This window comes from Neospora caninum, chromosome X, assembly GCF_000208865.1.
Source record: "Neospora caninum Liverpool complete genome, chromosome X".
NCBI lineage: Eukaryota > Apicomplexa > Conoidasida > Eucoccidiorida > Sarcocystidae > Neospora > Neospora caninum.
This window is the reverse complement of record NC_018396.1, coordinates 5,325,575-5,343,395: the sequence shown is the minus strand read 5'-3', so window position 1 is coordinate 5,343,395 and position 17,821 is coordinate 5,325,575. Positions and strand designations below refer to the sequence as shown.

At 53.5% G+C, this 17,821-nt stretch overlaps 2 protein-coding genes across 2 annotated transcripts; both read left to right on the top strand.

Annotated features, from left to right (window-relative positions):
* Positions 1-1,263: 1,263 nt before the first annotated feature.
* Positions 1,264-6,747, top strand: NCLIV_051020 (conserved hypothetical protein; the record flags this gene model as incomplete). The annotated part of the gene is made up of 7 exons (XM_003884656.1): positions 1,264-2,685; positions 3,637-3,741; positions 4,260-4,382; positions 4,641-4,760; positions 4,993-5,233; positions 5,468-5,736; positions 6,283-6,747. The coding sequence occupies 7 exons, from the start codon at positions 1,264-1,266 to the stop codon at positions 6,745-6,747; spliced, it is 2,745 nt and encodes a 914-aa protein (XP_003884705.1).
* A 5,235-nt stretch (positions 6,748-11,982) lies between these two features.
* NCLIV_051010 (putative signal peptide peptidase domain-containing protein) lies at positions 11,983-16,652 on the top strand (the record flags this gene model as incomplete). The annotated part of the gene is made up of 8 exons (XM_003884655.1): positions 11,983-12,278; positions 12,992-13,100; positions 13,460-13,879; positions 14,197-14,313; positions 14,908-15,108; positions 15,464-15,550; positions 16,092-16,180; positions 16,568-16,652. 8 exons carry the CDS (start codon positions 11,983-11,985, stop codon positions 16,650-16,652), a joined length of 1,404 nt encoding a protein of 467 aa, XP_003884704.1.
* Between the last annotated feature and the right edge of the window lie 1,169 nt (positions 16,653-17,821).

Genomic DNA, 17,821 nt, shown 5'->3' with positions numbered 1-17,821 from the left:
GGCGGGGAGGCCTTCAGCGCGGCCACTCCCGGCCATTCGCCGTTCGCTCCCGCGTCTTGGCGACCTTGCAGGTGTCCCAGCGGCTGGGGAGGCAGTTCGCGAGCACATGCGACAGGGAAGACCGTGCGCCGCGAAAAACGGTCGCGATCAGATGGAGAGCAAAGGACTCCTTGTTTCCTGACAGAAGAAGAAGTCGCGAGATGCCCGCAGAGAGAGGACGCGCGCGAGGCCTTCGCGGGCCACGTACCGTCGCCCCAGCGCCAGCTCGCGCGCCTTTCAGGCTTCCTCGTCGCCTTCGGTGGAGGTGTGGTGAGGAAGCACGCAGTCTTCCCGGCCTCCTCCCGCGCCTTCTCGTCCTGCTCTCACGGACACGGACCTCTTCTCCCCTGTCACGCCAAAGGCCGAGGTGACATGTCCCTCTGTCAGCCGTCTTCCTCTTCATCTGCTCCTTTGCCGCGCGACACGTCTTCAGCGGCCTCAGTGAATTCGTATGGATTTGCCGTTCTTTCTTCCGGCCCGCCCGTAGGGGCAGATCCGCACTCACTACAAGGCGACGAGAAACACCTGCTGTCTCTCTCGCAGTTCCCGTCTTCTCCGTCATTCCAAAGTCGGCAGAGGGCTTTGCCAGACGCGGGAACTCTCAAAACGCGGGACCCTGACGCGCCCGGGTTATTTTCCCTCTCAGGTCCACATGCCGGTGCATGCACTCTGTCGTCCTCTCTGTCGTCCTCTCTGTCGTCCTCTCTGTCGTCCTCGTCGTCTCCACTTTGGTTTCCTCCGAGAAAACACTCGGGTCCTTCCTGGGGCGCGGCGTCTGCCTCAGGTCCATCCTGGTCGTTTCGGGAACGTTCGTCCACTCCCGCGGGGCATCGCAGAAACGCTTCTCCCGTTTCGACGCTGCAGTGTGGAGCCTGGCATCTGCAGTTTTCGCCTCTCTGCGCGTCTCACCAACTCGCCACGCGTGGTCCCGCCACGTCTCCATCGGCGCCCTTCATCCTTTCGCTCTCTGGGACGGGCGACCCTTCAAGCAGTATCTGTCTTCTGTTTCTCCTGCCTCACTTTCTTCGCCCAACGGCTGCACTTTCTTCGTCTTTTTCTGTTCCTCCTAGTCCGTCTTGTCTCTCCGTTCGCGGGTCTGTTTTCTGCCCGTCTTCCAAGGTCGCTTCTCCATTTCTCTCCCTCTCTTCGGCTCGTCTTGCTCCCGCCTTGTCGCCTTTGCCTCCCTCCCAGTCAGCGGTTTCTCGCCCCTCGTCGGATTCCCCGATGCGCCGCGGCGACGATCGAAGAGGCGTGAAGACTCTGCCGCACGCACCCGACGCGGCCTCCGCACTCAGTCCGAAAGCCTCGCTGCGAAACGCTTCTACTCCAGACTCTCGACACGTGGCCGAGCGGAGGGCCGAGAGCCGAAGTCCACCGGAGGTGCGGCGACGCGCCGACTTTCTCCCGTCGTCTGCTGTCGCCTGCTCGTATCCACTTGCGACTGCTTCGCCTTCCTCGCAGTCCGCCGCTGCGCCGCCTCCGTCGCATCCCGGCGCTGTCCCTTTCCACGCCCACTCTGTCTCCTTCCCAGCAGAGAGTCTGTCGTTTTCTTTTTTCTGGCGGAGACCCACTGAAGAGGAGACGCAGCTGCAGTTTCCGCCTGGCGACGGAGGCAGTTTGCTCGACGGAGGGCCGGAAGGAGGCGAGGAAGCACAGGCGACCGAGAAGCCAAAGACGCGAGAGACGCAAGATCCTCTTCTCACGCCGGCGGTCGTCATCGGCGAAGCTGGGATGTTGCCTCAGCAGCTGTTGACTCGTTTCGCCTTTCAGCCCCGCACCTTTCTCCGCTTCGACAAGCAGAGAGGCCACGCGCCAGAGAAAAGCCAGACCCCAAGGGAGAACCGTGTGGATCCAGCATTCGCGCCCGCCACGTCGCTCCCACGTGTGCCTGGACAAGACTCACGCCGCCCTAGCCTTGAAAGGTCTCTGCCCTCGGCCCGTTGCTCTTCCGCGTCGCGTTCGTTTCCCCCTGATGTGCCGTCTTCTCGTCCCTCGTCTGCTCTCCCCGGTCCCTTCTTCCTGTCGCCCGACCCTCGCCTCGCTTCCGCGCACTCCGCTTCCGGGCGCGCGCCCCCGCTCGACTCTCCGCGTCTTCAGTCTCGCCCGCCGACTCCTCCGGCTTCGTCCTCTTTGCGCGCTTCTTGGCGCTTCCCCCCGCCAGGCCGCGCGCCGATCGCGGCAGCCTCTCCGAGCGAGGCGCGCAAGAGAGGAAACAGAACGGCCAAAGGGGGGGTGGATCCTGAAATCGCAGCGCGCTCTGCAGAAGGCGCCAAGGCCCAGCGCCCGAGAGAGAAGAAGCGAGGCAAACAGACCAATCCTGAGGCGCAGCCCCCACTCGGCCGAGCCGAGGTGAAGCACACCGTTTCTCAGCTCATCCAAGTTGCACGGCTCTGCAGCGCCAAACACAACGCGCCAACCGAAAGCAAACATCCTCACTGTTCTTCCCCTTCCTCCGCTTCTTCCCCTTCTTCCGCTTCTTCCCCTTCTTCCGCTTCTTCCCCTTCCTCCCCTTCTTCCCCTCCTTCCACTCTCTCGTCTCTGTCTGGAGAAAAGCCAGCGAGGGGAACGGCAGAATCGCTCGACATGAAGAGGCTGCAGGCTCAGCTTTGTGCTGCCGTGCAAAGAAATCCGGAGTTCCTGCCGGAGGTAGATCTGCCCCGCACGACTTGACGCCTGGCTGTTGACATTTTTTGTTGGAAGACAAGGGTCTCTTGTGGTTCGCATGTCCTTCGTTTATTCTTCAGTTGCAAATGGGGACGGCGGCGCTCTGCTTACCGCAACAAATCTTCCTCGTAGACATTCTTTCTGTGGATCTAATCAGCGGTCGACGCATGCGTCTCTGCCTCCTCTCAGATTCAGCCGCTGTTGCCCCGCTTGGGAGTTAGAGGTGTATTTCCGTCTCCATGCGGGTGTTTCCCTTCTCACGCATGCGCAGCCGGAAGCCTCGCTTGTCGTCCTCACACGAATATGCGTGTTTCTGCTTTTCCTCGATCGCTTTTTACACCGAATCAGCCGCCTGCGCACCGGCCCCGCCGGCTCGCCTGTCCTGTGTCGATGCTCCGGTGTCTCTGCCGATCTGTTTTCTGCTTCTGTTGAACCGGCTGCCAGTCCTCTTCTCTCGTCTATCGCGGTGTCTAGGCACGTCGCTGTCCCTCTACGCTCTCTGACCTCCTAGACGTTCTCCACCACGCCTCGACTGCCTCTTCACCTTCTTGTCTTTCCTTTCGACTGCTCTTGTCGAACTTTCCGACTCTCAGCAGATGCCCCCAACCTGTGCAGCCGCGCACATCTGTCTCTGTTTTCCACCTGCTCTGGCGACACGCGCGATCTCGCTGCTGTTTTCGGCACGCGTCCCTGTCGGGCACCGTGGACGCTTGCCTCGCTTGTCTTTGTTTTACGCGCAGGGTCGGTGTGTTTTGTGTGTTTTGAGCGCGTTCGGGTGACCTTTTCCACGTGTTTTTGGGAAAACAAACACTTCGGGTAGCCTGTTTGGGACCTGGGCTGGCAGGGAGCGAAAAGGAGAAGGGAAAGCGCACTTGACAAACTCTGCGACCGCGCGCATCGTCTCCACCTTTTGTTGTCACGTTCTCTTCGCAGTTCTGCGCCCTCCTGGAGGCTCTGGCCGTCTTGCGTGGAATTCCTTCGGGGCCTCTCGTCGACCGCGCCCTCGTGACGTCTCTCTTCCGCTGCCTCCTCCAAGAGGTAAAAAAGGAGAAAAAAAGAGCGAGAGAAAGACATGCACAAGAGAGAGAGAGGAAGAAAGGGGATTCCGCCCGCTCGTCTCCACACCCCCTTCTCATATATATACATATATATTCACGGATATATGTATGGCATTCCTCTCGAATGCCAATAGCCGTATATATATATATATATATATAGGTATGCGGGTGTCTCTGCATACAAAGAGTTATTTCTGTCGATATGTTTATCTATACCCCTCTCTGTCTAAATAGTCGATATCTGTATATATCGATACTCCTATATGTCTGTCTCTATGCGTGGTGGCGAAGAGCGGAAAGGGAGGAAATGCCAGGATACGGTTTTCTCCGTGAACGCCAAGCCCTGTGTTTGCGCGAACTTCTCGTTTTGCGTCTTCGTCGCCTCGTGCTGCGCCTGCGCCCTCTCGTCCTTTCTGCTGTCTGGCGTATCGCTTCTCGACGGCTTCGTCTTTGACACATGCCCTTGTTTTTCCGTTTCTCCACGACTGGTCCGTTTAGGTTGCGTCTCCAAAGTTCGTACCGACATTTGAGGAGTACCTTCGCCTCTGCAAGGCTGCCTTTGACTTGCGCCTCTTCGACACATCCCCAGAATTGACGCTTCGCCTCATCGCGTGCGCGTTGGTACGCTTTCGTTCTCCAAAACGTTTTTCACGCACTGCCCATGTGCCTCGCTTGCCTCGCTGTCGACAGCACGAAGATACACAGGGGCTTTCTTTTTCTCTTCTTTTCTTTTCTTTCTTTCTTTCTTTCTTTCTTTCTTTCTCTTTCTTCTTTCTCTTTCTTCTTTCTCCTCTGGAAAGAGCCAGGTGTGCCTGCGTATCTCTCAGTGTGGGGTGTCCTCTTGCAATTTTGTGTCTCTTTGCCTCTTGCGGTGTCCAGGACTGCGCTGTCGACAGGAACAACCAGCTCCCACCTCTCTCCGCGGTTCTCCAACTCGTTCTACTGACGGAAGACCGGGGATTCTTCAACTTCTCCTCGCCAACTCTCGGGCACGACCCTGTGAGTGGAACTTCCCCCCGTCTTTTCCTGTTTTCCTTTCTTTCCCAGTGGTTTTTTCTTGTCTTTTCCTCGTCGTCTCCCTTCTCTGCGTCCCGTGCAAGGTGCTTGACGGATCGCCTCGTGTTCAGCGCTGTTCTTCTGGTGCGTCGTTTTCTCTCATGTTTTCGACTTCGTGGCACACGCCCTCCAAACGGCGTCTCTGCCTCCTGTTAACGCGTGACTGCTTCGCCAGGCCCCCGCTGCGCAGCTGTGCAACCGCCTGTGTCTCTACTTCGTCTCGCGTCTAAGGGAGGAGATGGCTGTGCGCCAGCACCTCCTTGAGCGTCTCGCGTCTCCTACTTCTTCCCCATCCTTCGGCTCTTCGCCGCTGTCGATTTCCTCGGATGCGGAGACTGCGCAAGATTTCCAGGATTTCTCTAAAGTCCTCTGGAAGGGCGTGGTCATGCTGGGTGCTCGGCGATGTGGAGAAGAAGGTGAGTCCGAAGAAGAAATGTGTGTGCGTGCATGCAGAACAGAGAACACGTCTTGTACAAGGGCTCGAGCAAAACGTCTCCCACACGTTGAAACATGCCCCCGCCTTTTCTGTGTCACCCGGGACGCTTTTTTCGTCTCTCTGTGAAACGCGCCTCACTGCCGCGCGCGCTCGGCGTTTTCCCGATCTTCCGTTTTCTTCACCTTCTCCGTTTGTCTCTCTTCCGTTCGCGCAGAAATCTGGAGGGCGATTTTCGACTTTGTTCAACTCCACGGCGCCTGGAACGCCGCCGCTTCCTCTTCCTCCTCTTCAGCTTGTTCTTTCGTTTCGGCTTCCGCTGGGGTGACCGAGAAGGAAGCACTGGGCGAGAGACGCGAGGAAGGACAGGCAGTTGAGCGAGACGCGGTCCCACGAGAGACCCGCTGCCTCTCGACAGCCGTCCAGATGATCGCCCGAGCCTCGCCCTTCTACGATTTCTCCCGCCATCAGACGCTTCTTGGGAAGGTAAAGAAAAAGGAAAACAAGTGGCGGAAGTCTTAAGCCGGAAACCGCACACGTGTGGAGCTGCGCCTACTTGCCGATGTGTAACTAGTTGTTTCTGTCTTCTCTACCTACATCTTCATCTCTCTCTCCGTCTCTGTCTCTATCTACATCTCTACTTTTCCCTCTTTCCATCTCTATTTTTCTCTCTCTTCATCTCCATCTCTATCTGTCCATGTATCCGTTTATTGATCCATCGGTTTCCAGTCGGCTATCTAAATGCGTTTAAGTTTGCGCTGTGCACGCATGCATAAAAAATACATGTTGGATGTGGACACGCACGCAAAACCGTCAGCATGCAAACATATTTGTTCCGTGTGTGTTTCGTGGGGAGCTTGCACAACACTCTGGATACACGACTCTGAGCCTTTTCTCGAGGGGAAGTGAAGGAACAGAGAACATACCTGATTTGCGTTTTCCTTCTCGCACAAAAAACGCGCTCGCGGAAACACGGGACCGACCTCAGTGTCATCTCCCCCCTTTTGCTTCTCGCTCTGTTTCTCCTCTCAGGTGTTCTCCTCTCTCGTGGAAAAGATTCCTCCTCCTTCCTCCTCTTCTTCGTCTTCTTCCCCCTCTTCGTCTTTGTCTTCTTCCTCTTCTTCTCCCTCGTCTTCTTCCCCTTCTTCTTCGTCAGCTTGCCTAGGGGCGGAAGAGAGAGGCGATATAGAGGGCGGGCGTTTCACGACGTTTTCCTTCTCGGGACTTTACACTTTGACGCCGCAGTTTTATTCCGCGGACCTCTTTCTCCACTTCCTGGAGGCGCTGTGTCTCTCCGGGTTCGGTGACGCGCCAGGATTTCTTCAACTTTGCCACGTCAGCATCCCTGCGTTTCCCTTCTCGCTCTTAGGCCACGACGGAGAGCAGTCGGGGGCGACGCGCCGGAAGCGAACGACGCGGAGCGCTGGAAAACGGGGGACTTACGTGCGACTCTTCCAGGTGAGAACAAAGAAAATGGAGACAGAGACAGCTGGATAGCGACTCAGCGCACCTCCACTTTGACACTCTATGTGAATGTTTTTACTCAAAAACACACGTTTTTACGCTTCTTATATTCACATCGACGTGGATATGACGCCAACTCCTGATCCTCATGCTTCGTGATATGTCGGTCTCTATATATACTCACACATCCTCATATATATACTCACGTTCGTATATCGATCAAGATGCGTTCGGTCAATCTACCTATATCTGTTTGCATATATGCGAAGATGTATGTATATATATATATGTAAGTATGTATGTAAGTTAAATAAGCATATATGTGTATGTCAATCCCTTTATGTGTACACCTCGAAGTCTCTCTAGGTGTAACGCGTTTTTTTAATTGCTGTGTCATGATGTCGGCTGCATCTGCACTCCACCCTTCCGTCGTCCGCTCTCCTCGTCTGTTAGGTCGCGAGCTTTCTCAAATCCTCCAGGACCTCGTCTTTGCCTTCCTCTTCCTCCTCTTCCTCTTCCTGCTCTTCCTCCTCTTTCTCTTCCAGCTCTTCCTTCTCTTCTTGTTTTTCTTCGTCTCCGTTTCTGTCATCCTCTGGGGGTCGCGCCCTCGTTGGTCAGTTGCGCCCGTCCCTGTTCTTCAATTTCCCTGCTGCGGAAGAGAGAGGAAAATCTTCGTTCTCGCCGGAACTGACGACTGCCCTCGACTGCATCGTCAACAGCGAAATCTGCGTCGAGGCCGTCTCGCGCATGTTCGCGCCTGAAAACGCCGAGAACTGGATCCAGGATGTTCTCTCGCAATTTGACGAGTCAGCAATACCACACAAAGAGACGACAAAGTCGCTCTCTGGCTCTTCTCCGCTCTTTGGTTCGCCACTTCTCTCGCTACGACTCGCACCTGTCTTCTGTCTTGTCTCTGCCTTCTCATTCTCCCCCGCTCTTTGTATTTTCTTTTGTACCAAAATGCGCACATGCACATCGGTTTGTGCATGCATTCCAGAGGACCTCTCTCTCAGAGCGCAGATGCATCACATCTGTGCACCTACTCTGCCGTGTCGGACATGTGGGCGCGAAGGAGATGTGTGACGCTTTGCGTGTATGTCCATGTACATGAACATGTATGATGTATGCACATGTCGGCGGATGCACAAATTTTTCTGCTTTCGGCGTCTGAAGGCTTTGCCGCGCTGGTCAGACGTTCGTGTCGTTTGTCGCTTCTTTGCAGTTTCGTACTCCATCAGCGGTTCGAGACGAATGTTTATTTCCCGCTTCGTGTCACTCGACCCTCCTTCGTTCTCGTCTCGCGTGTTTCGTCGTTTTCTCTCGTTCTTCTTCGTGCCCCTTGCCGCTCTCTGTTTCTTTCGCTGCATCCCGTCTCGCCCGTTGTGTGTTTTCTATCTCTTTGGTCGCCTCTTTGCTTTTTCTTCTAGCGTCTCGTTGTCACCTGTTCCTTCTGTGTTCCCTGCCGTTGTGATTGCAGCTTCGGCGCAGTAGTTCGCCGCGTGAAAGACCGGGAACGAGGCCTCTATTTCTTGCACTTGCAACCTACAAACATTTCCGCGCTATCCTCTCGACACGCCTTGCTGCTCATCCCGCAGTGCCACGAACTCCTCACTGCAGACCTTAAGCCTCTCTCACTTTCCTCTTCGTCTCCTCGCTCTTCTTCGTCTCCTCTTTCCTCTCCTCCTCTTCCGGGTTCCTTTCGTTTCCTGCGTTTGCTGTTGGAGCGGGAAGGCTGGCGAGTCGAGTGTCTCTTCGAGTCCGAGTGGCGGTGCGGCGGAGAGACTAGCGGCGAGGGGAGAGAGAAGATCGAGAATGCAAAAGCGGCAGGAGCAAAGAGACGCGAACAGGTTTCCCAGATTCTAGTAAGGCTTTGATAGTCCGTGAAAAACAAAGAGGAGCAAAAGGAAGAAAGAGGACGACGCGTGGTTGGAAGAAAAGGAGAGACAAACGAACCGGAAAGGGAGACAGGAGGCGAAGTCTGTCTCGTTCTTGTCTCTTTTCGGTGGAGTCTTCGTGCTTTCTCCTTGTTTGCTCTCTTCTCTCTTCTCGTTGCTATCTCTTCCTCTTTGCGTCTGTGTCTCCATTCGTCCTTCTTCCTCTCCTCTGTCCGGTCTTTTTCATGTGTCAGACCTTGCAGGATGTTTCGCTTTTTCGCGTTTCCCGACGCGTTTTCGTCCCTCTGTTGTTCGTTTCCAACAGTCGCCTTCCCTGATTTTTTCCTCCTTTCTCCGGGTTGTCTCGCTTTGATTTCCTCAGGAACGAGCTTTCCGGACGTGCTGACCGAAACGGCTGATCTTCTCTTCTTCTTTCCCAGTGTCGTCGCTTTTCCTCTTTTCCCGTTTGGAGCCTCCGTTCCTTCGGGGTTGTGCCGAGAACGCAAGTTGGACAAAGCGCGAGGGAAGCCCGTTTTGAGAGGAGAGCGAGAGGAAAGATCCCTCGGGCGCTGTGAGAAACAGCGAGAGGAGCGCAAACTGTCGACAAGAGGGTGTCCCGGCAAGCCAAAGACAAGAGCCGTTGCGGGACAAGGAAGAAGGGACAAGACAAATGACAACAGAGGACGGGAGAGGAAAGGCGGGAGAGTGGAAGAGTGAACATGGGAAGGAACTAACCAGGCGAAGGTGCTTCTTATGGTTGTCCTCGTGGAAGGTTTTCTTCTTTCTCTTGTTTTTTTCAAACTTTACCGCCGGGGCTTTCTCTCCGCAATGAGGTGGTCCGGCGCCGCTGCTCGGGTTCTCAGTCTCGGGTTTTTCTCCCGTTTAAGATACCTTGCGTCTCTTCCACTGTTCTTTCTCCCTCGTGTTTTCGTCTGGTTTTCGTGTTTTATTTCTCAGTGGTTCACAGTGCCTTGGACTTCGCTTTCTCTTTTCAGCTGCCTGGTTCCTTCTCCCGTTTTCTCCTTACTGTGCTCCCCGGCTCTTCACACTGACGCAGCGTCGCGCGCCCTCGTCCGAAAGCAGCCTGCGGAAAATGCATGCGTGCAGAGAAAATGTGGATTTTGAATTTTAGACGCAGAGAGAAAGCCTTCCCGTCTAGACCTTTCACAGAGTTGGGCGCCCGAAGAACGCCGCAAAATGTACAATGCGGAAGCCAGAGTTTACCTCCGATGAATGACGTCGCACACAGAAAGAGACTGAGAGAGGAAGTAGAAAGCGAGAGAAATTCAGAGAGAAATAGAGGAGCACAACGCAAGAGACACACAGAAAAAGCGCGCGTCGTACTTCGCGAGAGGGAGACAATGGCCGACCGACAGAGAAAAGGTGCCGGAACGTTTCGGACAGGAACAAAAGAAGGGAAGAAAGGACAGAAAAAACAGAAGACCGATTGTGGCGTTTACCTGGCAAACTCCAGCTCGTGCGCTAATCAGTGGGCTGGCTCTTCAGCTTTAGGAAAGAACGGAGGCTGTTTAAATCCTCTTAGTGAGCGTGATTCGTCTACATTCACACTACCGTGATATTCGATGAGATGTGCCACGTCCTATGATTATTTGTAACGTTTTTCTGAAGAGAGAGCGTGTAAGATGCTACGGGTTGGACCACTGTTTTAGATCTATCCCCCGAAGAAAGTCTTTGACTCCTCGCACACGAAAAACAGAACGAGCCTGGAGGAAAAATTCTCGGAGACAGCACCAGGCGCCGTCCCGCGTCCTAAGGACTGTTCCCTTTCCTAAGCTGTTCAGCAGTTCTTCGCCGCGATGAAGCGGAAGAGATCAAGAAAACGAAGCAAAAGCGTTAACCAAAAGTTCTTCATGATTTTTGTGCTGTACAACGCCGCCCCACTGGGACTGCTGAAGACAGCTAAAAAGTGTTGGATTTCACTATCCTGCGTTCTTCTCTGATCCTCCCAGCTTTTTCCCCCTTTCTCTCAGCCTCTCTCGATATGCCGAGGCCTCCTCTTCATGGCCAGTCAAACGGCGTCTCTACAGCAAGAACCAGAGGGGTTGTGACCCGTTAAAACGTGAACTTGTACAGAAAGCAATCTCCGCTCAAAAACTGATGTTCGGCTCTCGTCGTCTCTCCGGCTTAAATTCGGGGCAGTCGGGTCGTGTGTCCCGAGAAAAGGCAAAGGAGAGGGACGCCGAAGCCGACTGGACGGCAAATCTCCCCCAGTTCGAAGACAGAAAAGAGTGAGAAAGGAAGAAGAGTGAGAAGAAGCGCGAGACAGAAAAGAGAGAGAGAGAAGCGCAACGGGAAGCCCAGACAACGCCCAGATGAAGCTCTGTTTGTGTGAGGGGGGGAGGTCCGCTCCACCGAGGGAGAGAGAGGCTCTGAAGAGGGGATTTCGGTAAACCAGAGGAGAGAGGAGAGAGGAGAGAGGAGAGAGAAGAGACAGCAGAAAGAAGAAAGCAACACAAAAGAGCAAGAAATAAGTATTTGTTTGCACTAGATTGAAAACGCGCCGCAGGAGGGATGCGACAGGGGGCCGGAGGCATGGTGAGGTTTTTTTTTTCGGCGGCTCTTTTTACTGAATTCCGGCCTTTTGACGCCCACTCCACGTTTGCCTCTCTCTCACCTTTCTTTTCCACCCAAATAAAAGGAGAGATATCCTTTCCAGAGATCGAGAGTTTGCCTTTTTGCTGGTCCGGGTCCCTCCCTTGACGAAAAAGACAGCTCTACAGATCGTGGCCAGCTGGTCGGCAGGAGAAGACATGAGAGGTTGCGACAGCGCGAGGTTGTGAGGTGGGTTGCCCGCGACACGGGAGGGGCGAAAACAAGCAACGCAAAAACTTTTTTATCTTTCCCAGTGTATTTGTGTGTCCTCTTCTCCCTCTCCACCGCGTCTCTTTCTGCCTTTTTTTCTCCTGCGACTCGTCTTTTCCTCGTTTTCGCCCCACTCCCGGAGCCGGGGTGCTCTGGAAGCAAACGTTCCGTTCTAGTCTCTTCTCGCGCCCCCGGTCTCGGTTTCTCCTTTTTTGCGACTCTCTCGTGTTCCAGTATTTGCTCGGGATTCGAAGAGAGACTAGTGCTGTTGGTACTTACACCTTTCCTGCGGACCCGTTCTCGCGGTCCCCTCCTCCGTATCTGCCGCCTTTAATCCAAAGCAGGCTTCCGTTTCGCTCTCTCTCCAATTCTTTCCTTTCTCTCAGTCTCGTGCGTCGGTTGGTCTGTCCCCAAATTGCCCCGGCGCATCTGTTCGTACACCGGAAACAGTTGTACCCAGATACACGTCTCTGGGTACGCGTATGTATTTTTAAGGCACATTCCCGCCTCTCTCTGTAGCTTGTTGCCGGACCTTTGTGCATCTTTGTTGTTTCACTTTTTTTGCGCCACGATGGGAAAGACAAAGACAGCCGCGACGCCTGACGCGCATGCGCCGGAGCGCCGCCTCTTCTACGGCTGCTTCGCCCTGTTGGGTGCGACGATGGCCATCTCGCACTTTGTCGCCTTGCCTGTCCTGCTGCAAATGATCGTTTACACTGTCTCCATTGTCTACATCGGCAGCCACGCCTCGCTGAAACAAAACGAAGTCGACGAAGTGACCGGCGAAAGATCCAACAAAGGCGAGGCCATGAACCACACAGACGCCATGCTGTTCCCCGTCTTTGGATCCCTCGCGCTGTGCAGCTTGTAAGCAAAAAGATGGAAACAACAACACGAGAGACATTCTGCGTGAGAAAGGAGAGAAGGAAGCCGGAGGGCGGAGAGAAGACCACTGTGCAAAACAACGGGGATCCTGTGCCAATGTCAAAAGCTGAAGAAAAAGGGGAATTACGAAAGATGTGTTTGCCGGCTGTCGCGGCGGTGTCTCCCCGTTGGCTCCCCTCGCTGACGACGTTTACACACGAGGGGTGTTTTCCGATTTCTCCTCTCTCGCGTACCACTCTCCCTGCGTGCTCTTCGCTTCATCGCGGGGCTTTTACCGTTGCGACGGTCGGCTTCTGTCCGTTTTCTCTGCGGTGTCTCTCGCCTCTGCTGTCTCTTCCCTCTCGTTTTGGTTGACTGTCCCGTCGTGTTTTTTCTGAGGGGAGCATCTCCGCGTTTTTCTGCCGTCATAGTCTGTTCAGCCGACTTTCTGTTCTGTGGTGTTCGCCCTCCCCTGTCTCCCCTCGCCTCGCTCTTTCTGCACGGAGTGAGGTCGGTCTTTGTCTCTCCCCTGGGGGCTGCTGAGGTGTATGTACACCCCGCAGGAGAGGCCTCTGATTCACTCTCACTCTCTGTGTCGAACGTGCGAAAAAAGGCGGTTGGGGCGCGTGGTTCTGTGGGGTTGCGGGAGAACCGAACAATGCGGGACGTCGATCTGCTTGCCTGGAAAGGCACGCTTTTCCCTTTTCTGTCTCCAGGTACATCGCCTACAAGTTTCTCGACGCCTCGTGGGTGAACTTTCTGCTCACTCTCTACCTGACGGCGATCGGGTTGGTGGCCCTCGGCGAAACCCTGCACGTCGCTCTCGTACGTCTCGCCAACACACGCAGAAAGAGAAGGAAACAAGAGAAGGAAGACAAAAAACGAAAAGACCGCAAATACACACCAGCATCTCCACACGCTCGTGTCAAGCGCTTTGCTATACGGAGATACCCATATATATATATATATATATATATATATATATATATATGCATGTGTACACTTGTCTATTGAGGGACGGGTTCATGAAAGTCGCTCCCTTTGCACCCCTTTCTTATCTGTCTATCTGTATCTGTATATCCACGGCGTTAATCATATATATATATATATACACACACTTATATGCGTACGCTTCTTTCCAGCTAGACGCGGAATGAGAGGAACTGTGGAATTTGTTTTTCCAGGTGCCGCTGTTCCCGGATTGGGCGAATGATCCGTCTCGGATTTCGTTCAAGTTCTGTTTGCCTCACATTCCGTTTATCTGTCCTCGGCCGGAGCTGTCGACGCCTAGCGCGAAGGAAGCCTTCGAGGCCTCGTGCACCTACCGCCTGTCGTACAGCCAACTTGGCGCGTACATCCTCGCCGCGGGGTTGTCTGCTCTCTGGCTCTGGAAGAAGCACTGGGCGATCCACAACCTCCTCGGCGTCGCCTTCTGCATTCAGGCAAGTCGAAGGGAAAAGAAGAAACGAAGAAGCAGAGGAAGAACGGAGAAGGGAAGAGGAGCGGGGAGCATTGAAGATCTCAAGCGCGCCAGCGGGGTGTATCTGGAGTTGCGTTTTTTCTCCCGTTCCTGGTCTGTCTCTGGAAGAACAAGTCCTGCGCGGGTGGGCGACTGGTCTTCTTCTATGGCAGTGCAGAGCCAAGCGGGACGAAGCACGAGAGCGGGGGAGAGACAGAGACAGACAGGCCTTGAGACAGGACGTGGCGAACGGGAGAAGGAGAGAAAAAGGGGGGACAGGGAAACCGAATTCCAGGAGGAAAGAGAAGGCGAACCCGGCATTCTCGGTGTGTCCAGTGCGGGGCGGCCGTCCTGTTTAACGCGTCTCCGACGCCGGCTCATCTTTGTGGTCTTTCGGGGTTTTTTGAGCACCTGAGGTTGCGGATGCCTTTCTTCAATTCCCTTTTCTCTGTCTTCTTTTAGGCGATCAGCCTGGTGAGTGTAGGCAACTTCACAGTCGCGACGATTCTCCTCTCGGGCCTCTTCATCTACGACATCTTCTGGGTGTTCGGCACCGACGTCATGGTCACTGTCGCAAAGGTAGGAAAGAAGGCAAAGGAATGAAGCGCCGCCTACACAGACTTCTCTCTGCATGCGCAAATACGAGGCGTGCGATTGCTCCCCTGCATTCAGACATCGCCTCTCAGCGACCGCTGTAGCTCTTTCTGTGTCTTCCTCGTCGTTTTCCTCTTCCGTTTTCTTTTCTGTCTTTTACTTCTTTTACCGCGTTTCTCGCTTTTGGGGAGCAGAGAGGGTTAAAGCCGAACCGCCGTCTTTCCTCGCTGCGCGTATGGATTCGTTCCACAACTCCCGCATGTCTGTTCTCTCCCGAGCTTCCTTTTAGCTTGAGCTCTATTTCTTTCTCTCTCCAGGCTGTGTGTGGGACTTCGCACCAAGAGACGTGGAAACACGCAGGCCTCTCGACTTCGCGCGAGAGGAGCGCGACAAGATGTCTCTCCTCTTGTCTCCTCGAACGTGCGTTCGTGTGTCTTTTTGCGCGGTCTTTTGCGGCCCTAAAGGAGAAGCGGTCTCCGTGTACCTCGTCCACGTTTCTCTGGTTCTCTGGCGTTTCCCTCGATTCGAGCCTTGTCTCGTGCTTTAAGCACTGTACCCTTGATTCTCTTTTTTGCTCAGTCGTTCGAAGGACCGGCCAAACTCATCTTCCCCGTCAACTTAGACCCGTGGCAACACAGCATTCTCGGCCTCGGAGACATCGTCATTCCGGGCGTCTTCATCTCCATGTGCCTGCGCTTCGACTACTGGCTAGCCACTGCGTCTCTCGCGAATGCCAGTGAAAAGAAGACCGCCGTCGAGACCTCCATCGACATTCACCAGGTTCGCAAAGAGCGACAAAGAGAGGCAAAGAGAGAAGTCGAGTGCGGGAGAGAGAAGCAGAGGGCGAGGCAGAACGACAGAAGCGACGGGACTGACGCTTTGCGAAGGATGTCTCAAAAAAAGACTTGGAATGATCCATTCTCACGGACTGAGTACACAGGCAGGCTATCATTTTGCGTTCACTAATGTATAGTCGTATAAATACGTGTTTGGGGGTGTATGAAAAGCTCTCAGGCGGAGGTGGGTGATACGGGACAGATAGCTCCATAAACAGAGGAACGGGTGACGCGTTGCCAACCCAGAGGAAATCGAGAGGTAGAAAGGAGAAATCCCTGATTCTTTTGTGTGCTCGCAGAAATTTAGCAAATTCTACTTTTTCGTGGTCCTCGTCTTCTACGAGTTTGGACTCTTAACGACCGGCGTGATCATGCTCGTTTTTCAGGTATGTCTCTTGACTCTTTCCAGTTTTTCTTCCTCGTGCTTCTTCACTCGTCTTCTTTGACTTCCTGTTTCTCCTCTTCGTCCTTGTTGCTTTCCCGTCTTCGCCTTGACTTCGCTTCTCGCTCTTAAGCTTCCCGTTTTCTTTCTTTGTTCCCGTCGCTTTCTTCACTGGCCGTGCTCGTCTGTTTCTTGGGCATTTTGCACCTCTCGTCCCCACAGTTCTGTCCCTCTTCTGCGCCTTCTTTTCCTTCTCGGCCTCTCCCGTCTTTCTCGGCCTCGCTTTGTCTCCCGACAAACCCGCGTTTCTCTTTCTCTGTTGCCTTGTCATCTTTCGTCTCCGCCTCACACCGCTTGTGCTCCCGAGCTGCTTTCTCCTGTTGGAGGTCTCGTCCGGGTCGCTGGAACGGGGGTTTCCGCCCTCTTGAGGTCCGCCTTTCTTGTCGCATGTTCGGGTTTCTTTTTCCAAAGTGTTCGCTGTCGTGTTCTCTTGGAAAAGGTTATCTCTGCAGGTGTCGGTTGAGCGTTTTGTCTGCTTTTTTCAGCATCCCCAGCCTGCTCTCCTGTACATTGTCCCCTTCTGTCTCTTCTCGCTCTTCGGAGCTGCTGCTCTCAACGGCCAAGTGAAAGAAGTGTAAGTTCGCGGTCTCGCACGCCTCGGAAGTTCGCGATCGTCTCTGTTTACATGAGGAAATACTGATATATACATTTATTTCGAGCAATACGCATACAAAATGTTACACTTTTAAGTGGCATTTTACATATATCTATATATGTATAGATTTGTATGCATGCACGGAAGCAGAAGGGGGCGAGCGGTGCGTCGTGTGTAGGTGCGGAAGCGTGCATTTTTGTGATATACTTTAAATGCGTGTATACGCATGTGTGTGTCTGTTGAAACTTCTGTTGACCTGTGTGCCGACGGTGCGTAGTCGAGAGGTGGGGGACTCTGTGCCTCTACCGTAGGTCTTTGGTACACTTTTCAGGGATTTTTGCGTGTGACTCTTTGGTTCTTTACAAGCCTGGCTTACCGAGAAGATGAAGAGGAGAAACCTGCGGAAGTCGAGGGCGAAGCTGAGCCGACGGAAGAGAAAAAGAGCAAATGAGAGAAGGACGCGTGTCGAAACCCCTGAGGACCAGCTTCGAAGCGAGAGAAAAAAGACAGAAACGAGAAGCACCAAAACAGAGCGGAAGGCGAAAAGAGGAAGAGAAGGGAGGACAAGAACAGGACAAGAACCGGCGAACACAAAGCTCTCTGTAGTCACGGAGATGTCGAATCAGCATCGTGTAGCTGGGGTGTATGTACACCCTGGGTAGTTACGAAACAGTTTGCAGACGCCCATGGGGACGGAAGCGATCGGCGTTCTTGCCTAGTGGGCATTTCTGCTCCTCGTTCTGTGCATGCATGCCAAGAATTCGACAGAACCTCTTTCTCAATAGTTTTTTCACCCGCCGCTGTGGTAAACATTTCCCAGACTGTGGTCTCATATATATATATATATATATATATACATATATATGTATGTGTGTGGATAGATGTATATATATGCATGTATATCCTATATATCCAGGAATAAGAATACTTTCTGGCTTTTTTTAGTGTTTTTCGTGGGGTGTACGTGGGCATCCTTCGTCTTCTTGCGTTCACGCGTCTTCTTTTTTCTCTCTTCTCCGATGCGTGTGTCTTCCCTGAGTTCCGCGTGTCCCTCTGCATGCTTTTGTACTCGGCGCGCTTCTCCGTGTCGCTTTCGCCGCGACGGACGACGCGGGCGGTCTCCTGTCTCCATTCTTTCTATCTGCCGGTATGTGTATCGACTCAGATGAATGTGCAAAAATGCCTGTGTGAGACTGACGTCCACGAGGCGATCTGTTCTTGCAGAGACAACGGTTGTCTCGGCTCTCGACATTTTTTTCTCGGCTCTCTAGCCTCCAGGAGACCCTCGACTCGCATGCATTTATGCAAAAAACGTTTCCGCGTCTTGTACGACACTGGAGAGACACCAAAGTGCCCCACATGCCACTTTGGCAAAATAAAAAAATACAAACTTACAGTCATTCATATGCATATAGGAAAACGGCAGGGGTACAAATGAAGATACGACACCACAGGACCATAGATGTGTTGTAGACACAGGGCAGCCTAGAACTGCAGATATATATATATATATATATATATATATGTAACTCTCTGACAGTCTCGCTCCCTCTATGCAGGTAGAAACACACATACGCAATTATATATATATATATATATATATATGACGAGTAGTGGATA